The following is a 23,704-nucleotide window of genomic DNA, read 5'->3' as shown; positions in this document are numbered from 1 at the left end:
CCGGTAGGTTGGTACTTTACAGTAATAAGGCTTGGTCCTCAGATTTGATACGCTACAAAGATTTGAACTTCAGGTCATATAAGTGCTGACAGCACAATGCAGGGATTCTCAATACAAGCTGGCCTGCAATATGACCTGTTTTGACAGTAACAGCTAAGACATGTAGGACACAAGTATAACAGTTTAAATTAATTAGAATAGGGTTTTATTGAATACATTATGTAACATTTGAATTATATTAATGCTACATAATATCTCCATAATACATGGAGATATTAATCATTCATCTAGAATATAGTAATAATTTGCTGAGGATGATTTTGTCTATAAAGGATCAGCACTCTTGAGATTGAAGCTGCTGGTAGCCGGCAGTCCCGGATCTCTTCATGTAGATATTCAGCATTAATGCGATCAGCACCACAGTACCCATTACTGATAGTGCAATTACCATGGTGGTCACATTCACAGGAGTCTTCTCTACATCTGTGGAAAATACAGAGTAAGTCAGAAAATGTACCAACAACTTGTAGCAGGTAACCAGAAATCATCTTTCCTTATTCAGAGTACCATCAACTCAAATCTAAAGGTAGCCAACTAGCCATATTGTATATCTAGCAATTCTGATTCAATTGACAAAGTGATCTACTTTATTAAGAAATCTACTTCCTTAATAATGTCTTCCTTTGCAGCACAGCTTAAAGTGAACCTCCAGACTAAAAATCTACTCAGCAGCACTGAAAAGGCTTGGTGTTTCTTTAACAGTTTCACAGCATCAGAACTTTGTTTTTTCTTACCAAAGCATCATTTTTAGCTGCATTTTTAGCTAAGCTCCGCCCCATCAAAGAAAACTGACCGGGCAATTTTCCCCTGATGCTGTGTAAACCATGATGGGATTTCTGATGTTGTTGTTCTCGTTGCCTAGCAACTGGGAGGGGTGATCAGGACACAGGACAGTTGGAACTGTGTCTCATGCTTCCTGTCACCTCCTTTCCACCAAAAAGATGGCTTCCCTCATGAAATCACAAACATTTGCTTGTTCTTAAACAGGGTGTGTAAGAGATTATATTACCTATCAATTTTAATTAACATAAGTAATGTAACTTGATGACAGTGTGTTTCTATAGGCTGGAGTTCCTATTTAATGAATTAAGCCCTATGTGTCTTGTCTTGGAATGCCAATGCAACCTGCTGCAGTATGTAGGTTGCACAGGCAGAAAATGAAAGAAACGTTTTTTCTGAAAACGTCCATAACATAAAACACAACGTGTCTGAACACTTTCATAGGATGCACAGACATAATCCTAAAGGTATCAAATGTTGTGGCATTGAAAAGGTTATCTGCACATTGGAGAAGAGAAAACATCATTAGGACCTTTTCCCAATGTGAACCACACTGGATTCAGAGATTAAAAACTTTGCAACCTATGGGTATGAATTTAGGAACTGATTTACATTGCTTTTTAGTGGATGAATAGAGGGATTACGGTACTTTTGTATGGTCATTTTTATCATTTTCATCAAGTTATGTACTTTTGTTCGTATATTTTAGATAAGTTTGTTTAAACTGCATATTTTGCACATTATAAAGCACACTGCTCTCACGTTTCCCTTTTAAAAGGGTAGACAGACCTTCTGGGATGCATGAATCGATGGTGGTGCCAAGGTATTTGTATCGTATGTAATTTTATTTCTGACAAAGGCATGAAGCCGAAACCCTGGGTTGGGAACTGTAGTTTATCATACCTCACAACTTTTTGAGATGAGAAAAAAAGGACACTTAAGACACGCCCCTGCCACACCCCTGGCCACGCACTCACCACACCTCTAGTCACGCATACCATAAAGATTTCATAAGAAACATATGTTGTTTTATAATTCAAACTACACTGGTCCTTTCTATCCTGGTTCATTTTCCTTCATAGTAACATTTCAAAATGAGTAATATATCAATTTAAAGTTTGGGAATAAAGTTTAGAGTCAATCAAACACATTTTTAGTATAGAAATATACATATTTACATAGAAAGAGGGACAAAGTCCTGAAAGAGGGACAAATGAGGGTGAAAGAGGGACAGAGGGACAGGGCTCCCAAAAAGGGACTGTCCCTCCGAAAAAAGGGACAGTTGGGAGCTATGAGTTTATTGTTACTGCAACCAATAATCCCAGAATGAAAATTTGATGGGTGGAGTGTAATTAGACAGTAGCTCTCTCCTATTTGTATATACTGCAGTATTGTCCTCACCGACGGCTGTGGAGGTCTCTCTCTTCATGTGCACAGGACCCTGGGAGATGAAGTGCTTCTGAGACTCAGATGCTAAGGATCTTCTGCGTCTGTTGTTGAAAGCTGCCTCTGATTTTGTGAGGCAACCCCTGGTACAGCGAGTATTCAAACCCCCATCCTTACATAAGATAACTGTACAGCTCATGAACACCTAAAAGAGCAAAAAAAATATTGTATGAAATAATTAAATGCATTGCAAAGATTCCAGCAAACAATGCAAGAGCAGCTCACCTCTTTCATTTGCTCTGCCTTTCTTACTAGGGAACACAGCTGTACTAAAAGGGGCCACTCTAGGCTGTGATTACAGGACTACCGAGGTGAAAATTTAAATCTATCTTTACTTACCTGGGGCTTCTTCCAGCCCCTAGACGTCATTTGGGTCCATCGCCTCCGCTCCGGTCCAACCAGTGGGACACCGGGGAGCACCAGACCTACGGCGAGGGACCTAAATGACTTCTAGGGGCTGGGAGAAGCCCCAGGTAAGTAAAGATAGACTTAGCTTTTTGCCCAGCTATTAGTCCTTTAAGCAACTGACATTTTGATACACGTGATTACTTTATTATTGGGGGATCAGATTTCATGGTATAGTCATCACTACTTTGATCACTGCCATACCATAATATACCGTAACTAGGCAATCTACATCTGTTTGTTTACTTGATGACAGGGCCCTGTTGATTCTGGCACCAATGGTTGATGTGAACTCTCCCAAACAGAACTGACCGCTATTTGCCAGTGCTGAAGCTTCACCCCTGCCAAGCCCACAAGAGTGTGCGAGCGCCACATGCGCATGTCTAAGAAGTGCATATAGTGAGGAGGGTGGAAGGGTAGCATCTTTACCTTTCTGGAAGACACACAGAAACAACAATGGAGGACACTGAGGCGAATCTGGAGCCTGCTGCTGCATAAGAGCGAGTTTGAGTCATGGATCACCAACCAGAAAAAGTAGCACAGAAGTACAGCCAAGTACAGCTGTACTGCTTACATAAATCATCTGCATCACCTCACCTCATCACCTGCTGAAGCCTATAAATAAGGGTGACCGGTTCTGGTACGGTATCTATGTAAAATAATTTAACCAGCTGAGCGGTCTGGACGAGCTCAGCTCGTCCAACACCGCCAGCGGCTGCCGCTCAGGCCCTGCTGGGCCGATTTCAATGAAATAAAAAGCAGCACACGCAGCCGGCACTTTGCCAGCCGCGTGTGCTGCCTGATCGCCGCCGCTCTGCGGCGATTCGCCGCGAGCAGCGGCGAAAGAGGGTCCCCCCAGCCGCCTGAGCCCAGCGTAGCCGGAACAAAAAGTTCCGGCCAGCGCTAAGGGCTGGATCGGAGGCGGCTGACGTCACGACGTCGGCTGACGTCGATGACGTCACTCCGCTCGTCGCTATGGCGACGATATAAGCAAAACAAGGAAGGCCGCTCATTGCGGCCTTCCTTGTTTATTCTGGGCGCCGGAGGCGATCGGAAGATCGCCTCCGGAGCGCCCTCTAGTGGGCTTTCATGCAGCCAACTTTCAGTTGGCTGCATGAAATAGTTTTTTTTTTATTTAAAAAAAACCCTCCCGCAGCCACCCTGGCGATTTAATCAGAACGCCAGGGTGGTTAAAGAGTAGTGTTCTAACATAGTAACAAAATAAAAGACTGCAAGCAGAGGCCTTAAGATGGAACCACGAATGAAATGCCCTAAGACTTCTAGCAACTTACAGAAAATAGAATACTGTATATTATGTTATTTATGGGCCCTAAATTGTATGCTTATTTCAAATGTATAATGCTGGGAACACACGTTACATTTTTCCGTTAGATAGATGCGTTCGATTGATAAATTCCGTCATGTCCGATACTCCTCTCGATCGTTTTACTGCTCGATTTCTCATAGAAGTGAAAGGAAAAAAGATAAGAAAAATGAGAATCAGGCTGAGAATCGAGCGGAAAAACGATCAAGCGGGGAACGGAAAAAACATATTGTGTGTTCCCAGCATAAGTGATGTTAGGAATTCCCATGTGTTTATTAGCAAAAGCTAATGTTTATCTAAATGCTCTGTTTATTGGTGTGATCAGACCAGACACACACACACACACACACACACACACGGCAGTTTCTAGGCTAAAATGCACCCAGTGCGAGAGTGTAAAAATTGCGCCCCCCCCCCCCCCCCCGTGCCGGAGCCAGGTATAGGTGCCTGCAGTATAGGTTAGCTAGGTCTAGTTGCACTCAGTATAGGTAGTGGGCTACAGGTCCCCCCAGTATAGGTGCCCCAGTGTAATTAGCCAGGTAGGTGCCTCCAGTATAGTTATCCAGTATAGTTCAGGGGCGGACTGGCCAGGGGGGAAGGGGGGCAATCTCCCCCCAGGCCGCCTTTCATTCAGTGATTTAGGGCAGGTCTGGTGTCTGGTGTATTCGGGTTTGTTGTAAGGCAATGTGAAACTTGAGGCTAGCTGATAAAAGTGCAATCAGAGGACCGGCAAGCTGGTAAATATACACAGCATGATGCAGAGCTTGCCTGGAGGGTCCGTGGGCAAACATGTGTCTGGTCTCTCCCCATTGTTATTATGACTGCATGTGTGGATAAGGTGTTATACAAGTTGAAAAGTTTTTGACAGTCCCTAGACTCCAGGAGGGCTACTTTCTGACTTGTGTGAGAGACTGGCAGGGACAGGAGTCCTATTACAGGCAAGTAGCCTCTGTGTGATGTGCAATACAGATAAGCTCTCTGCTCCATCTCAGGTTATTCTCAATTTCTCTCCACTCCTCCTCTCTCTGGGCTAGTGCACGCCAAAATCGCAATAGCAATCGCTAGCAATTTGTGAGTGTGATTTTGTGAAGCGATTTGCAAAGCGATTTTTTTTAATGAATTGCTCCAAAAAATGCGACATGCAGTGTGTAGCATTTTTTGGAGCAATTCATTAAAAAAATAGCTCTGAAAATCGCTTCACAAAATCACACTCACAAATTGCTAGCGATTGCTATTGCGATTTTTGCGTGCACTAGCCCAGAGAGGAGTGGAGAGAAATTGACAATAGCCTGAGATGGAGCAGAGAGCTTATCTGTATTGCACATCACACAGAGGCTACTTGCCTGTAATAGGACTCCAGTCTCTCACACAAGTCAGAAAGTATCCCTCCTGGAGTCTAGGGACTGTCAAAAACTTTTCAACTTGTATAACACCTTATCCACGCATGCAGTCATAATAACAATGGGGAGAGACCAGACACATGTTTGCCCACGGACCCTCCAGGAAAGCTCTGCATCATGCTGTGTATATTTACCAGCTTGCCTGTCCTCTGATTGCACTTTTATCAGCTAGCCTCAAGTTTCACATTGCTTTACAACAAACCCAAATACACCAGACACCAGACCTGCCCTAAATCACTGAATGAAAGGCGGCCTGGGGGGAGATTGCCCCCGCCTTCCCCCCTGGTCAGTCAGTGTAGCTGTATACAGTGCTTCCCTGAGCTAATTACTCTGTAGTCCCCTGGGGAGAGGGAGGGAGAGTTCGCAGCGCCCTTTCGCTGTCTGCGCTCAGGGCTGCCGCACGGCCCCTAAAAACGGGCCTGCACACACACATACACACACATGTTGCCAACTCATCCCTTTAATTACTGACACATATGAATTATATTTGTGGCTAGGTAGATGCAGTTAAGGCACTGATTATGTGCAAATAGCCCTGGAACTTGTATAACTTAGATGTGTCAGTAATTAAAGGGATGAGTTGGCAACACTGACACACACACACACACACTCTTCTAAACCAGGGGCTGTTAGCGTTCTTACAAACCATCGGGTTCTGTTGATCCGATCACTGGTGTCAAGGGGCGAGCAGCCCCAAGGTGTGGGGTCTAAGCAGGCACGGGTCTTCACCAGCGCACCCCGCAAGGGATGAAGGGCCGTCACCCCTAGTGGACTACTTTGCTGCCTGGTAGTTGCCAAGTCACGACCCCCAGGACTACCGCAATAGTGACGGGGAGAACAGAGGGTACCTGATGGGATAAGAGTGGGTTCGAGCAGAGCAGACCGTTAAGTTATCAGGCCAGGCTTGCATGGCAGGAAGGCCTAATCTAATGGGAATCCCAGGAGGGTACTGACAGGAGGAGCTTCCAGGAGGGGAATTGGCATGCAGGAGAAACCTGAGAAGGGAGCAAACTATGGGGGTCCCAGTAGGGGAACAGACAGGCTGAGAAATCTCGAGAAGTAGGAAACTGGCTGGAGGGGTTCCCAGGAGGGAAGAGAGCAGCTGGAGAAATCCCAGGAAGGGAGCTGGCTGAGTGGGAAAGTTCCCGGAGGGTAACTGGCAGACAGAGGGACTCCCCGGGATGCTGAGACTGACTGGAGGGAGGGTTCTCAGAGGGGAACAGACAGGAGGAATCCATGGGAACGTAACGCATGCGCACCTAGCAACAGAGGACGCCGAACCAGAAAGTCCATCGGGTCGACGTCCTCCACAATGAGGGAGGAAGCAAGAAGGAGCAGCATGGGACTCGGTGGCTGGTGGGTAACGAGTGATTGTTACCCTCCGCTGTCCTTACAGGAGTCGGCGCAGGCTGCGAGGCGAGGTAGGTAACAAACTATCATTACAGGGGCTGTAAAGAGCTCCATGCCAAACCTGCATGGTGCTTTGCAGGATTTTAAGATTTTACCTTCTTGTCTTTCCCTTGCAAGGAGTTGTTGTTTGCTCAATGCTTATGGACAGCCCAGAGGAGCTAGCAACTAGAATTGAGAGAGATATCTAAAGCTGAGGGGTGGGGCTGGTGCAGTGTTCAAATGTGCTACCTCAGAGCTGCCTTCCACAATGAATAATACGCATGCTTAGTGCAAACTTTGAATGAATTACCCCAGATATTTCCACAGTCACGCCCCCTACATTCTCCAAATTTTTAAGGTAGGGAGGGGACCCCTGAACTACTTATGTGCCAAATTTCAGCCCCCAAACCCCTCTGGTTCCAGAGATAGAGTAAACAAACCTATCTTGAAAACCAGCAGGCTGGGGGGGATGTAGTTTGGTACAGAGGTAGTTCGGGGATCCCCTCCATATCCTCAAAATTTGGGGAGTGTAGGAGGCGTGGCTGTGGAGATATCACCTGTAGCATTAAATAAAAGGAAAACTCAAAGTACAGCATTGTACTGAGCATGCAGCATAATCAGACACAGCACTGGTACCACTCCCAGAACTTAACATTACGTTTTTTCTTTTCCTTCTTTCTTTGGAGTAGAATATGTTCAGCACCTTGGAGAGCTGTCTGTATTGTGGCAGCTGAGTCACATAACTCAGGCAGCCACAGCAGATAATGATCAGTGCTGACAGTCTAAACCTTATGTAGGTTTAATAAATTGTGCATCCACAAATCTCTAGTACCCACCACTAATAAATGCACAGATTGCCACAGCTTACTGCAGTGTTATTCAATCATCCTGGTGAAGCCTAGTGATATGAAACAATAATGTTATTGGAAAGGACTGTAAACCTAACACCTTTGAGGAAAGCTCAACCTCAATGGACCAAATGACTCTGGTCTAGACCAAGGAATTATCAGAATCTCTTTTAGATCTGAAAGGATGTCTATCATGTAAAATGTAAATTTTTGTTGCTGTTATTACTACCATCGCCACAGTCACAGAGAACAGTTTTTCAGTCAGCGTTTCCATATAAATGGTGTGGAAACAGGCTGTGACTTTGTCAATAGGGATGCATTCCGTTGTTTATACAATTCACTGCTGGGGCAACACATGGGTAAATCCATTATTTGGTCTTTGTGCTCTTGTGTTGTCAAGTGTTTGGTTTACCAGCACTCTGTTTTTCATTTTGTTGTTTCTGCTTCCTGACTTGACCTTGGCCTGTTACTTGATCTTGTTTAGTCTGCTACCTACCCTGACCCCAGCCCAGAATATCATCTGAGCTCATCCAGCCTAGCGCTCTCTCTGATGTTGCCGCAATCACTACTATAAAGTTGTGGAAAAAAATCACTTCTTAAATCAATCATAATAAGTAAATAGACAGTTTCTCTTGCTTGGGTAAAGTGATGTCATACAAATATGTGAGCTTGATAGGACAGAACAGGATTAATGTCCCTATTTACAGCTGTGTAGAACAAAATATTACATCATTTTTAACACTCTTACCTCTGAATAGTCACCAATAAATGCGAATGCCTCCATTCCAAATCTATACTGTGTCCTTGTTCCGGGATAAACCACCACAGTGCTATCTGTTGTACACCTACAACAGCAGTTATAAAGTAACTAGTTACTTTACAATGACATCAGCAAGGAAAATACTCCTATCATCTTGATATTAAACTACAGAAATAGGTATCTACATTAATCTAGAGCAACCGTCACTAAAACTCAATGATACATTGAGAAGTTTAAAAAAATATTTTTATGTACTTAAACTGAGTGAAAAAACTTTACATTTCTTTAGTGAAAACATGACTTCATAGCATGGTGGATTTTAATGTTTTAGGCCTCGTTCATATCAGCACACGCATATGGCTGTGCGATCGGAACGCAACGTGTACGATCGAACTCCATCTGCATTTGCATGCATTGCGTGGCTGATCCCATTCACTGTAGTGAATGGGTCAGCCACGCGTTTTGCCAAAAAATGCATGCAGCATGCGTTTGTGCACCGCAGCGTGAACATCTGATGTTCATGCGTCTGCCTCCTACGCGTGTTTCCGAAATATTTTTACTATGATACTGTACTATGAAAGTTTTCTTCTCTTCACTGAGCTTGGTACTCATTAGTTTCTGCTCATTCGGAACGGAGCGTTGCATCTTGGGGCTATGGGCAACACATTCGCTTGTCTAGAAAAACAGAGCAGGTCAGGCTGGGTCTTCCTTTTGCCCTAATGCGGCAAACTGATGTGTTTTTTTTAACAGGTGGAAGCAGGTCCTATTTTTTACAATAGGATCAGCTTCCTGCTTTGAACGGAGGTGTAGAACACGTACCGAATGGGTAAAATTTTTACACACTGGGAACGAAAGGCTGCTGCATAGTATTTTTAGAAATTAGCTGGACTTTTCATGTTTGCTTGCAACTCAGTTTTATGTTTGTCACCAGAATTGAACCCAGACTCTTCAGATCCTGTATCTATGAGAATGTTTCTGAGACAACTGGATGTGTGGAGTTCACAAACATGGTGATTCTCTGAGCATCCTTAAAACCAGCTTAAAACCAGCGCTGAAGGCAACAACTAGATGGGCAACTAGGAAACTCCAAAACACAAGGATAAAAACTGCTAAAAATATGTGTCTCAATAATTTTTACGTGTTGAACCACTAACGCGTAAAAATGTATGAGTTAATGTTCCTGCACCAGTGGCAATGCGTAAAAATGTACGCAATGCGGCCCAAAAAAACGAAACTAGCTGGCAGTGGGGGACTGGAGCAGCAGTGCGTGACTACGAGGTCACAGGATGGCTGCATGGGGCTGGTAGAAGCCCCAGGTAACTGAAACTCATTTTTTTTTGCCTGACAAGTCTTTTAAGCCACAGCGTCAAGCCTTCTGTTATAAGCATTTGTGGAGAATCACTGTGTTTGTGGGTTTTGTGTTGTGGATTCTGCCTTGAGAAATGGCAGTTCTGGTTTCCAATGTGGAGTTAAATGTTACCTTCTCTGTGAGTCTCTGGCCTGTTTGCCTATCTAAGGGAATCCAAGCACCTCTCATGGGTATGCCTTTAAGAATATCCACGAATAATTGAGTGTGTCAGCTTACTTACCAGCCACTTGTTTTATCCACACTCCCCCTGGTGTTGCCCCTATAAAATGTATGGGGCCAGACGACTCCATACAAAATCGTGGTATGGTCCCTCTGGAGTAGCCTGCAGTGAGATTTTAGAGCACATCTTGCTGGAATGGGGGGGGGGGGGGGGGGGGATATGCGGTGATAGAGAAATCCTCTAGAGGATCAAAGGCTTCTCTCTCCCAAGGTAAGTATGTAGCTTTTTGTTTATTGAAACTCACAGGTTTACTTTAATGTGTATTTGTAAATATCTGGAATTTAATCCTGTGTTTAATTACAGTTATTCCGTGATATTTTCTTTTTTTGTTTACAGGCCTGCGGGTTGTGACCCAGACTTGTTGCCCATGTGTTTTGATTGTATGGTGTACCTGGGGCAGTAAATAACATCTGGCCATTTCTCTTTGGACTTGATTCATAAAAGGTAGTAGTTAGAACATATTTTTACATTGGCTATTATTTCATCTTTCTGCTTTATAGGACAAAACTACAGAAATCACTGTGATTGTCAGAGCTCAAAACATAGATAATTAGAACTGTGAAGATGGAGGCATACCCATTTTTAATGATGTCATAGAAGGTAGGATCATTGGGGTTGTCATGCGGCGTGGCCCTGCAGGACTCTACAAATAACCGGACATTGGGGACTGATGAGGAAACCTGAATCTCCATATAGAGAGGCTCTCGCAGCTCCACCTCCACGGGGTACTGTGTATTCACCACAGAGAATGTTCCATCTGTAAAGAACTGGAATCTGTAGGTGAAGTTACCAAATCCAGCCTCCTCGAATATGTAGTCATTTTTGTGGGCGCGAAATGAAGCTGACACGCGGTTCTTTTTGGGGAAGGAGCAGTTGAAGGGAATTGATACCCCATTTTTCCTTGTGATGATGACTGAGGTGTTGTCATAGGAAACAGCAATATTTTTGAACACAATGTGATCTTCTGTTTCCTGAAAAATATTGAGGAGAGGAAAGGTTACATTAAGGTGGGAATGCCTAATCATGGTGCACAAATACATATATGCAGACACTGTCTGACTTTTGGACTTGCTTAAAGGTCATGTTCTGTAGCCTCTAAAAGATAATTACACTTTTGCAAAGCTTATATCACCATACTTACTTGCTATGTGCAGGTAAAACACAACCATGCCACTATATTCGTAATTCTTAACCCCTTAGTAGTGGCCTAAAATGAAAATCATGACTTACCTGGGGCTTCCTTCACCCCACCATAGCCCGTGAGGTCCACCGGCATCCTTTTTCTCCCTTCCATGGTCCAGCTGGTGGCTTTGGTAATCCGGGGACTTAGGCTAAAGTTGTGCATGCGCGCACTCTGTGCGTCATCATTCCGGTTGCCATAAGAGTCCTGCGCATGCGTGGTTCAGTCTTTAGAGAACCGTGCATGTGCAGGACTCTTACAGCGACCGGAGTGATAGTGCGAACGCGCAACTTCAATTTTGTGTTATTAAAGGGACCCTGAGCAATGGCTTAAAATAAAAATCAGGACTTAGCTGGGGCTTCCTCCAGCCACTCGTAGCCTGCAAGGTCCACCGGCGTTCTCTTCTTCCCTTCCATGGTCCCGCTGGTGGCTCCAGTAACCGGGTGTCCAGCATGCACGGTGACGTGCCATGCCTGGAAGTCATGTAAGTCTATAGCGCAGCTGCTGCGCGGGTGAACGGCGTCCACTTACTATTTCCAGAGAGTGGACGCCGTTCACCCTGCCATGTTCGGAGGGGAGCGGCGCAGTGGAAGGAGAGTTGGGAGCAGTGGTGGAGAAGGGGGTCCATCCCCCCCCCCTTCCCTCACCTTAGGGTGCTCTCCTTCCCTCGCTCTCCCCTCCTGAAGTAACGTGCGGGCAGCCGGCAGCGGGCAGGACTTACCTCTCCTCGTTCCGGCGCCGGATCTGCGTGCCGCTGCTCTGGTCTGGATCAGACCAGACTTGCGGCACGCAGATCCAGTGTTCCGACGACGAGGAGAGGTAAGTCCTGCCGGCTGCCCGCACGTTACTTCAGGAGGGGAGAGCGAGGGAAGGAGAGCACCCTAAGGTAAGCGGGGGGAGGGGGGGGGGAGATGGCCCCCCTTCTCCACCGTTGCTCCCAGCTCTCCTTCCACTGCGCTGCTCCCCTCCTGCTGGGGGACACCTGACTACCTATTCTGGGGACATATACCCCCTGACTACATATACTGGGCACATATACCCCCTGACTACATATACTGGGCACATATACCCCCTGGCTACATATACTTTGCTCTATACCCCTAGCTACATATATACTGGGCACATATACCCCCTGACTACATATACTGGGCACATATACCCCCTGACTACATATAAAGGGCTCATATACCCCTGGCTACATATACTGGGCACATATACCCCCCGACTACATATACTCGGCACATATACCCCTGACTACATATACTGGACACATATACCTCTGACTACATATATACTGGGCACATATACCCCCTGACTACATATACTGGGCACATATACCCCTGGCTACATATACTGGGCACATATACCCCCTGACTACATATACTCGGCACATATACCCCTGACTACATATACTGGACACATATACCTCTGACTACATATATACTGGGCACATATATCCCCTGACTACATATACTGGGCACATATACCCCCTGACTACATATACTGGGCACATATACCCCCTGGCTACATATATACTGGGCACATATACCCCCTGACTACATATACTGGGCACATATACCCCCTGACTACATATACTGGGCACATATACCCCTGGCTACATATACTGGGCACATATACCCCCTGACTACATATACTGGGCACATATACCCCTGACTACATATACTGGGCACATATACCTCTGACTACATATATACTGGGCACATATACCCCCTGACTACATATACTGGGCACATATACACCTGCCTACATATACCCCTGCCTACATATACTGGGACATATACCCCTGCCTACATATACTGGGCACATATACCTCTGGCTACATATACTGGGCCAAACACTGTGAGATGTGTATGGGTAGGTATGGACCAGACCAAACAAAATTCTACTCAAATATTTATGTAAAAATATTTACAAAAACCTTTATTAATCACTGTATCAAAGCACAACACTTTAAAAATGTGAGCCTCCCAGACCTCCCCATTGATGCACCCACCCCACCCCACCTGACAAGCCCCTCCCCCACAGACTCAATCCCACTACCCCAATATATCCTCCGCTTAACCTAGACTACAATATCGCAGTGATGCATATGCATCTGCACCACTGCAAGGTCCCAATCAAAAAATGTCCGTCTGAGCTCAAAACGTTGATGTTAAATCCACATAAAAAATATATACATGTATGTGGATGTTCCAGTAGTGGAACAGCAGTGTCCCCAAGGATTAGTGCATTAATTCATATGTTCTCAGTTTATACACCATGCAGAAGAACACTGGGTTAGCAGCTAGATGATCAGGATCATAGTATCCAATGAGGAATAGGAGCAGGAAATCCAGCACGAATAGTAAGCCGCAATAGCATAAGCCTCTAGTCCAGACTGCAGAAAAGACCAGGCGTGCAAATTCACTTCATAGGGTAGAATACATGCTTCATATAAATTCAGCACAGTTCAATCAGATTCAATAACAGCATTCAGCTGAAGCTGACAAGTTAATAGCAGCATGTAGCACAATTCAGTCAGATTGTTAGCAGCATAGGCAAAGCAGCAAGCAAGCCCCCAGCGCAGTTCAACCAGTTAATGGTAGCAAGAGGAGACAAACAAAGCTTGGAGCAACATGATGTGATCTTACATGTGCTGTAGTGCTCCGCTGAGATCCACCAAGAATCACCCTCTGGGTAGTTCAGATGTCCAGTGGCTAAGAAATCATTGTGGACTGGTCTCCGGCTGGGGCTGACAAAAGCTGATTGCTGATGAGGCTGCCGGCTGGGCTGGAAGTCCAAGTGTGAGGGAAGGAGCCAGACAGGTCCAGGTGCGTGGTGCGGGGAGGCCGGGACGCAGCACATGCGTCCTCGACCGGTTTCGCCGGACTTCCGGCTTCCTCTGGAGGTATGACACTTCCTGTGTCGCCTCCTATTTATTCCCCCAGGGTCCGGAATGGACGGCGAGGCCCGGCCACGCCCGCCCCCACCAGCGGCCAATGCCGGGCGGGAGGGCGGAGCCAGCCGACACCGCGGGCGGACGCAAAGCATCCCCCCGCAGCGTCAACACAGCCCCGCCCACACGCCCGAACACCCGCCGGGCGACGGGGCGGGGCAGGCAGACACCCCGTGCAGGCCTCCAAGCAACCAACACGGCCCGTCCGCCAAACCCCGCCCCCCCGCCCAGACACGCCGCCGGAGGGGGCGGGCGAGGACGAGCACAGCCACAGCCCACGCCAGACCAAAAAGGGGAACAACATAGAGGCAGCACCAGGTAAACAGTTCCTAAATCATCCCCAAATACGATGTAAAACACATAAGATCTCAAATTACCAACAGCATAAGATCAGTCTCAAAATATAATGACAGAATATAGTGACAACAAAGAGCTTCTAAATATATACTCCTGCAAACACCCAGGAACTTAACATGAATTGCGGCTCATATCAACATAAGCCGCATTTCTAAATATTCCTGGTATATAGGCAGATGTCAGCCCATAATATGGCAACTCCCTATACATTGAACTCATGACTGCATGTCTGACGATGTACGGTAAAAAAGCCCCCCATATCCACGAGATCAGCAAAACAGTTCACAGATGCCAGTTCAGCCCTGGCTACCCGAAACCCATCAAAGTGGTAAAAACGAAGCATAACTAGTATGCTCGTTCAGACCAGGGGGCCTAGTGGCCTCCAGTTCAAAAATCCATCGTGACTCCTTTTGTAATAGTAAACGATCCATGTCCCCACCTCTGATGGAGGCATGGATCCGATCAAGGCCCACAAATCGCATTGCAGTGGGACTACCCGCATGCATGGTTTTAAAATGTCTGGCTACGGGGGTGAGACTGGAAAGGTTTTTACTTTTAATATTAGTAACATGTTCAGACATGCGTGAACATAGTTCACGTTTAGTTTTTCCTATATAAAATGCCCCACAGGGGCACTGCAACAAGTATACTACCAGAGTGGTGTTACAATTAACAAAATGTGCCAATTCCCAGTCTCTACCATCCGGCAGCCTGACACTTTTTCCCACCTGTATGTACCTACACATCGTGCAGCCACCACAGGTGTAAGTGCCTGTCACTTTACAGTGTTTGGATCCAATAATAGGATCCGAAAAGTGACTACTCACCACCCTATCTCTCAGTGAAGGAGCCCGTCTGAAAGAAAACAGAGGTTTGGTGGGGATGACTTTATTCAATTTGGAATCATTGGTCAAAATATGCCAATGTTTCTCAATAATATGGGCAATCTTGGAGTGTTGAGCCGAGTATCTAGTGCAAAACCGCACGGTTTGTCTATCATTATCTCTCACACGGGGGCCCGTCACGAGTAAAGAAGTTCGCGCACTGGCATCCGCTCTTCTGAAGGCTTTTTTCAAGGTGCCCTCTGGATATCCCCTCTCCCTGAATCTCCTCCTCAGGATGTTGGCCTCTTCCCTGAAGACCCCATCATCAGAACAATTGCGTCTTAACCGCAGATATTGGCCAGTAGGGATACCCCTTACAGTATGCGAGGGGTGGAAACTATCCGCCCTAAGGAGTGAATTAGTTGCGGTTTCCTTTCTATACAGGCGTGTTGTCAATTGGCCATTACCATCCATCCGGACGGAGATATCGAGAAAGGGGACCTCCGAGTCACTATACTCCATAGTGAATCTCAAGTTGCTGGAGTTATCATTCAGCATCTTTACAAACTTCTCCAATAGGGGACTACCCCCTGTCCAAAACATGATGATGTCATCGATGTACCTGTGCCATGCCAAAATGTGGCACAGGTACATCGAGAGACCCTCACTGGAAAAGAGCCACCGTTCCCACTCCCCCAGGTACAGGTTTGCATACGACGGGGCACACGTAGTCCCCATTGCCGCCCCCTGCACCTGGAGGTAGTGGGAACCCTCAAACATAAAAATATTATTGGTCAACAAAAACTCCATCAGAGTCAGCAGAAACTCACTGTGTGTACATATACTGGGCACATATACCCCTGGCTACATATATACTGGGCACATATACCCCCTGCCTACATATACTGGGCGCATATACCCCCTGACTACATATACTGGGCACATATACCCCCTGACTACATATACTGGGCACATATACCCCTGGCTACATGTATACTGGGCACATATACCCCCTGACTACATATACTGGGCACATATACCCCTGGCTACATATACTGGGCACATATACCCCTGGCTACATATACTGGGCACATATACCCCTGGCTACATATATGCTGGGCACATATACCCCATGACTACATATACTGGGCACATGTACCCCCTGACTACATATACTGGGCACATATACCCCTGGCTACATATATACTGTGCACATACACCCCCTGACTACATATACTGGGCACATATACCCCCTGACTACATATACTGGGCACATATACCCCCTATACCCCCTGACTACATATACTGGGCACATATACCCCCTGACTACATATACTGAGCACATATACCCCTGGCTACATATACTGGGCACATATACCCCTGGCTACATATACTGGGCACATATACCCCTGGCTACATATACTGGGCACATATACCCCTGGCTACATATACTGGGCACGTATACCCCTGGCTACATATACTGGGGACATATACCCTACCCCTGGCTACATATACTAGGCACATATACCTCTGGCTACATATACTGGGGACTACTATACTCATGGCTACTTATACTGGGGACACCTATAGACCTGACTACCTATGCTGGGGGTACCTATTTTGGGGGAACAGATGCCAGATTATGTGTATGTTAGGGGGATGGCTGCTGCCAGATTACGTGTATTTTGGGGAACAGCTGCCAGATTATGTGTATGTTAGGGGAACGACTGCTGCCAGATTACGCGTATTTTGGGGAACTGCTTCCAAATTATGTGTATGTTGGGGGGAACTGCTGCTGCCACATTGTCTATTTTGGGGGAACCACTGCCATATTATCTGTATTTTGGAGGAACTTCTACCAGATTATGTGTCTTTTTTGGTGAAATGCTGTCAGATTTCATCTATTTTGGGGGATAAGCTCATTTCAAAGCACTGGATGTTAACAATATGCCTGCTTCCATAAAAAGCAGGAAGTAGAAATGGTGTAGATTTATTGCAGGATTTGTATCAGCTGTAACAAAGAAATGTTTTTCTTTAAACGTTGGTATACTGTTGCGTGTCTTTTAGAGCAGAGAGGAAGTTCTGAGTTCAGGTCTGCTTTACTTTTCTCACACAGAATCCTCCCTGTACCTATGTATATAACCCTAACCAACCCCCCTGCCAATGCCTAACCCTAACGGCCCTCTTCTGAAGCCTGCCCAAGCTGCCCTAACTAATCTCCTTGCCGATACCTAACCTAAATCCGCCCAGACACCTAACTGTAACCCCCACACCTAGCCTTAACCTCCCCATGCCTAAACTTAACCCCCACCCCCACAGATGCTTAACCTTAACTGCCCCCCGCCCCCAAAAACGCTAAATATCGGAAGCGACAACAACGGTAAATAGCATGCCCAAAATAAACAGTAAATATCGAATGCTGCCATAGGCTTTAATATAAATATCATTTATAGCAGGTGCCCAAATTTCCAGTTATAAATTATATTTGTATGGCTGTGGCCAAACTGCCACGGCTCTTTGGTGCCCAAATTTCCTGCTTCTGGAGGCATTCACCCAGTGGGGATCAGAACCTGATCCCTCGGGCAACATTGCTGGACTGAGGCTGTACAGACACATCACTAGCCTGTAGGATAGCAATGTGTTTGTGCAAGGGTGGAGAGCCAGCGAAGCAGCGCGGTTATGACATCACACGGTAGCCGGGCGAGTGGGGGAAAACAATGTGTTTGGTCGAAGCAAACCGCCAGGTGGATCACTGATTGAGTGGCTGTAAGGGGTCCCCGGCTGCTCTACACACACTGGGTTCTCGGCAGATGCAGTCGTTATAGGCAATCTCAGGCAAACTTCATCCTGCATGTGTATGGGGCTTCAGACCTACATGTGTGTTACACTATTATTCAGGAATAATTACACTATTATTCAGGAATAATCATTCAGTTACATTACCTCCGTCTCTGTTCCACAGGTGTTGTAGGCAACGCTGGCAACGAGATGGCTGCTGTTGGAGCTCACCAGGCACTTGGGATCATTCAGATGGAATTCATTTTGATAAAGTTCATTATCAGCTGACTTAGAAATGATTAAAGTCATGGTGTTCTCGTGGCAAAATAGATCGGTGTTAACTGGGAAGATAATGGTAAAATATTAAAACAGGATAGAATAGAGAAAGCATCTGAACATGTAGCATAGTGAGTGGAGTAAAAACGATGCTTAAAGTTTGTATTTTGTCAAAATTTCCCATAAATGTTTCAGGCAACACGTCTGCTGCAGTAAAAGTGCAAGCCATAACGATCTTAGCTTGCTTCCAACAGCCAGTGGTTAAGGTAATGCCCCCAAACCCCACCTTACACTGCCTGGGCAGCTTTCATTAACCTCTTGCCGACCGCGTCACGCCAGTAGGCGTGGCCGCGGCGGCAGCCCCAGGACCGCCTAACGCCAATTGGCGTAAAGTCCTGGGGCTCTGTTTTGCAGGAGATCGCGCCCAGGCTGCGCGCGCATCTCCTGCTTGGGGGGCGGAGCTCCGCCCCGCCTTCAGTCTCCGAGCGGCTATTGCCGCTCGGGAGACCGGTAGACGGCGTGATCGCCGTCTATTTACTTTGTGCAGCGCTGCGATCAGCAGCAGCGCTGCACTGGGGACAGCCGTGTGACACGGCTGTCCCCCTGGGGGACAAGAGAGCGATCGGCTCTCATAGGCAGAAGCCTATGACAGCCGATCGCCGTAATTGGCCGGCTGTGGGGAGGGAGGGAGCGAGGGAGGGAAGGGGTTTAAAGGAAGAGGGGTTTTTTTTTAAAAAAAAGGCAACAATAATATTTATTAAAACAAAAATAAACATGGGGGGAGCGATCAGACCCCACCAACAGAGAGCTCTGTTGGTGGGGAGAAAAGGGGGGGGGAATCACTCGTGTGCTATTTTGTGCGGCCCTGCAGCTTGGCCTTAAAGCTGCAGTGGCCTTTTAAACTAAAAATTGCCTGGTCACTAGGGGGGTTTAGCCCTGCAGTCCTCAAGAGGTTAAGAGCTGCCACAGCTGTAGGCATGGGCATAACATTGCATAGAAAAAAGTGCATAGAAAATGGGGCGCAAATCAGTGGTAGTAGAATATCAGTAATTTTATCTATATTCTACTATCACCCTCTGTGCACCAACTCTTACACAAGCCCTCCACTATCTGTGCCTAACCCTAACCACCCCCACCTACTCCTAACACAAACCACCCCCTATCTATGTCTAACACTTACCTCTCCCACCTACTCCTAACACTAACTACCCACTATCAATGCCTAATACTAACTACCCCCCATCTGCCCCCCTCCCCCAATACATGCCTAACACTATCCTCCCCCCAAAGCCCAGAGTTCTGCTACAATGTAGCCCAACTGTGGTGCACTACTGTTCCCAGAGTCCCAGCTACACTGCATAGTATTAGAACTCCACCGCTCTGTTTGGACGCCACCATATGTTAAAAGCCATGATTAGCGGCTATAACTGGAAATTTGCCTGTTGGAGGTGCCTGAAAATAATAGCCAGTGCCAGAGCCACCTGCTATTCAGACTGTGGCTACAAATAGCGGGTGCCAGCGGCTAATCACGGCCAATAACATAAATTGGAAACAAATGGATAGAACAGAGGTGGAGACTATCACAGATTGGAGGAAGTTTTATATCAGGGTGAACAGACAGTAACAGCTAATACGCTATATACTGGAGGGGACAAACCAGTATCACAAGAATGTAGTAGTAAAAATTAGGAATGCCTGTATATTGCATTAGTTAGCAAGGCTTTATTTAATACAATTTAAGCACAAATAAGAATTAGTACACTAAAACATCAAATACTCCATCATCAGCAGCAGTGCATAAAGACCTTGAAAGAAATAGGTAGAAATTTAGTTACCAGAATTTAGAAGTCTTTACTCCAGCCAATTTGCTAGGATAAATGGACATTCCTGTTTAGTAAGCATGCACCTATTCAGCGAGGAGACCTTGGGCAAGGTCTCCCTATTACTGCTACTGCCTATAGTGCGCACCCTAGTGGCTGCAGCTATAGCACTTTAAATTCGCCAGGAGAAATGCTCGATATAAATGTTCTGTGTCTTGTCATTTAAAACACTACAGCGATTGAAGGTCTTAAAAATCATGGAGAAGCAGAAAAATACTTGCGGACACTGATGATATTCTGTTAAAGGACAACTGAAGTGAGGGGGATATGAAGGCTGTCAAATGTATTTCCTTTTAAAGTGAATCTGAGGTGAGAGTTATATGGAGGCTGCCATATTTATTTCCTTTAAAGCAATGCCAGTTGCCTGGCTGTCTTGCTGATCCTCTGCCTTTAATACTTTCAGCCATAGACCCCGAACAAGCATATGCAAAGCAGATGTTTCTGACAATACAGGTAGAACTGACAAGATTAGCTGCATGCTTGGTTCTGATGTACTTCAGACACTACTGCAGCCACATAGATGAGCAGTGCTGCCAGGCAACTGGTATTGTTTAACCACTTAAGGATCAAAGGCTTACACCCCACTACCACCCCCCCCCATCCATCCTAGTGATCAGGCTATTTTTTTTTTACAATTCAGCACACTGCAGCTTAAAAGAGGAGCTGTCAGCCATACTATCTCAGAAAAAAACACATATATAAGTAGATAAATACTTGCTCTACGTACATAACATATGTATTGCACTGTCCACATTTTGATTTTAGTGACTTTTCTACAGTAAAAAAAAAGAGAAAATCCTTCTGAGCATTTCCCATTTTAAGGGTGGCTATTTTGAAACCAATCCTGATGTCATTTCCTGCCCTACTCTCCTCTGCCCGATTTGCCGGCCCTTCACTATAGAAAGTGCATTGTCTCAGCATGAGAAATATTGGCCAATCAGAGAGAAACAGACGTGTGGGAGCAGTGGAGTAGCAATAGAGGGTGCAGAGGTAGTGACCGCATCAGGGAACTTGGGCCAGAGGGGTCCGTAGGGCCCTCCCTCAACTCATAGCAGTACAGTGATCAAACAAACAAACAACAAACAAACAAACAAACACAGAACACTTATATCACGCTTTTCTCCTGACGGACTCAAAGCGCCAGAGCAGCAGCCACTAGGGCGCGCTCTATAGGCAGTAGCAGTGATAGGGAGACTTGCCAAAGGTCTCCTACTGAATAGGTGCTGGCTTACTGAACAGGCAGAGCCGAGATTCGAACCCTGGTCTCCTGTGTCAGAGGCAGAGCCCTTAACCATTACTCCATTCAGCCACTGCAGTGATCATTAAACTGTTCTCCATCCCCTCTTGCACCTCTGACACTGTGGTTTTCCTTATCAGGTTTTGGTGCGCCGTATCAATTGCTATGTATAGAATGCTTTGGGGGGCCCCATGTAAAACTTGCACTGGGGCCCAGAGCTCCTTAGCTACGCCACTGTGAGGGAGGGGAAAACAGGAGGGAGAGAGGCTTCATCCAATCAGGCTTTTAACTTTTGGATTGCCTGGTGAGCATCCTTATTACTTGTTTACCAGATAAAAATAAATAATTGATTTTTTTATTTTATGTCCGACAGTTACACTTTAACAATGTGCTGCATGGCCATACAACTTACCACACAAATGAATCTCCCCCCCCCCCCTTTTCTGCCCACCAACAGAGCTTTCTGCTGGTAGACAAAATATGTGTTCAACAAAAGTATTGGCTAACTCCTCGGGAGTAGGCAGCTTAGGCAAAGGACACAAAATGCACCATTTTGCTAAATCTATCAATAGTGACCCATTTCACAGTACAACCATTGAATGCAGGCAAATCAACCACAAAATCCATTGCCAATAAAACAGACAAAACCCCCTATGCCACCCTTACCTTTGACATAGAAGGCTTTTGATTTAATGACAGATATTAAACACATCTATACCCAACCCACAGGTACATTAAAAATTCTGTCCAAAGACCATCTGCATTTAAACATCAGTAGAGAAACTAGGCAGGGGTGTCCTGTTTCACCCACCATCTTTGCTTTGGCCATGGAACCCCTGCCATATATGATTAGGCATAATCAGGGTCAGTTCTAGACTTGTTGCTGCCTGAGGAAAACTTGTGAGGATGAGCCCCCCACCCCACCAAATTGGAATAATTGCCCAGCACCCGACAATTTACCCTCCTTCATTTAACTCCTTTGGGACCAAGGACGTTACAGTTACGTCCTCTGTGTGGCTGTCTGTGGCTGATAGGATGTAATTATAATGTCCTTGAAGCTCCTGATCCTACCCACACACCCATGAGTGGAGATTAAGCTGTCATATGAACGCTGGCATTTCCCCCATGGCGATTGGCTCCTGATTACGTGATCAGTACGATCGCCGGTCGATCGTAGAGATCAGTGAAGCACAGTGTCAGCTGAAGAGGAAGAAAAGGACTGGACTCACCTCTTCTGACGTTCATGCGGCAACCGTCACTCCCCGTCCGCTCTGCCCAGCATCTCGCCTCGCACTGCCTCTACTGTTAGGTCCTGGCTTGATGACGTCAACAAGCCAGGACCCGGAACTTAGCGGCAGTGTGGGGCTGGATGTCAGGGAGAGAGGAGGCGGGGAGAGCTGCAATTTCTATAGTGGGCAGTCCCATCACATGCTATTTTATTGGGTGACATTGGCGCTCAAATCTACTATTATAGCTGATATTAGCAGTACATTACATGGGCACCTATGGTTACCCCCAAATTTATCGTTGTGCACTGTGTCCATATTTACGTGACCCCTCACAGCATCTCCTGTCACCTCAGAACACAGACCTGAGGTAACACAGAACTGCTGTGAGAGAGGCACAGTTAGGGAGAGGCCACACTTGTGTCCACGTAAAATACAGGCGTTTTTTCCGTGGACAATTTTTCGTATCCAGACCAATATGCATTTTCACACGTATATTGTCCACCAAGGCTGCCAACACCTGCTACCAGTCTATGGGAATCATGGTCCAATCACTGCAGACACAGGGGTCAATAGATCACATGATGCCTTTGAGCATTGCTGCTGCAGAAGGGGAGTCATGTACGCAGGCACGCACAATCATTGTTACAGGAAGTACTTCCTGTATTCATTTACAGAGGATGATTGCTGTTACTGACTGTAACAGCAATCATCCTCGCTAGCAGGCACAGATTAGCTCAAGGGAGACATGTCCCCTTCTACCTATCCCACCTGCTTCGGGGTCTGATGGGAGAGTGCCTGTTAGCACCTACAATCACGCGTGGCACCCAGCTCAGTGCACGGATGTGACTCTCATGTCCCTGTAGCTATAGCAGCAACAGCTGTGGATGTGAGAGTCATGTGTAGCAGTTAATAAATACATATTCTTTTATAAAACAACTACATTTATGTTTTTCAACAAATGATGTAATATGAAACCTGACAGAAGA

At 46.1% G+C, this 23,704-nt stretch overlaps 1 protein-coding gene across 1 annotated transcript in view; it reads right to left on the bottom strand.

Annotated features, from left to right (window-relative positions):
* Positions 1–226: 226 nt before the first annotated feature.
* LOC137538772 (uncharacterized) overlaps positions 227–23,704 on the bottom strand; it is a 64,370-nt gene continuing 40,892 nt past the window's right edge. Inside the window, exons 8-12 of the mRNA XM_068261085.1 lie at positions 18,262–18,437; positions 10,578–10,972; positions 8,401–8,497; positions 2,242–2,431; positions 227–483 (exon numbers count right to left, since the gene is read on the bottom strand). Coding sequence (XP_068117186.1) covers positions 335–483; positions 2,242–2,431; positions 8,401–8,497; positions 10,578–10,972; positions 18,262–18,437 — 1,007 coding nt within the window. The 3' untranslated portion in view covers positions 227–334. The remainder of the gene's footprint in view (positions 484–2,241; positions 2,432–8,400; positions 8,498–10,577; positions 10,973–18,261; positions 18,438–23,704) is intronic.

Source organism: Hyperolius riggenbachi, chromosome 11, assembly GCF_040937935.1.
Source record: "Hyperolius riggenbachi isolate aHypRig1 chromosome 11, aHypRig1.pri, whole genome shotgun sequence".
In the NCBI taxonomy this organism is placed as follows: domain Eukaryota; kingdom Metazoa; phylum Chordata; class Amphibia; order Anura; family Hyperoliidae; genus Hyperolius; species Hyperolius riggenbachi.
This window is presented reverse-complemented; position numbering and strand designations above follow the sequence as displayed.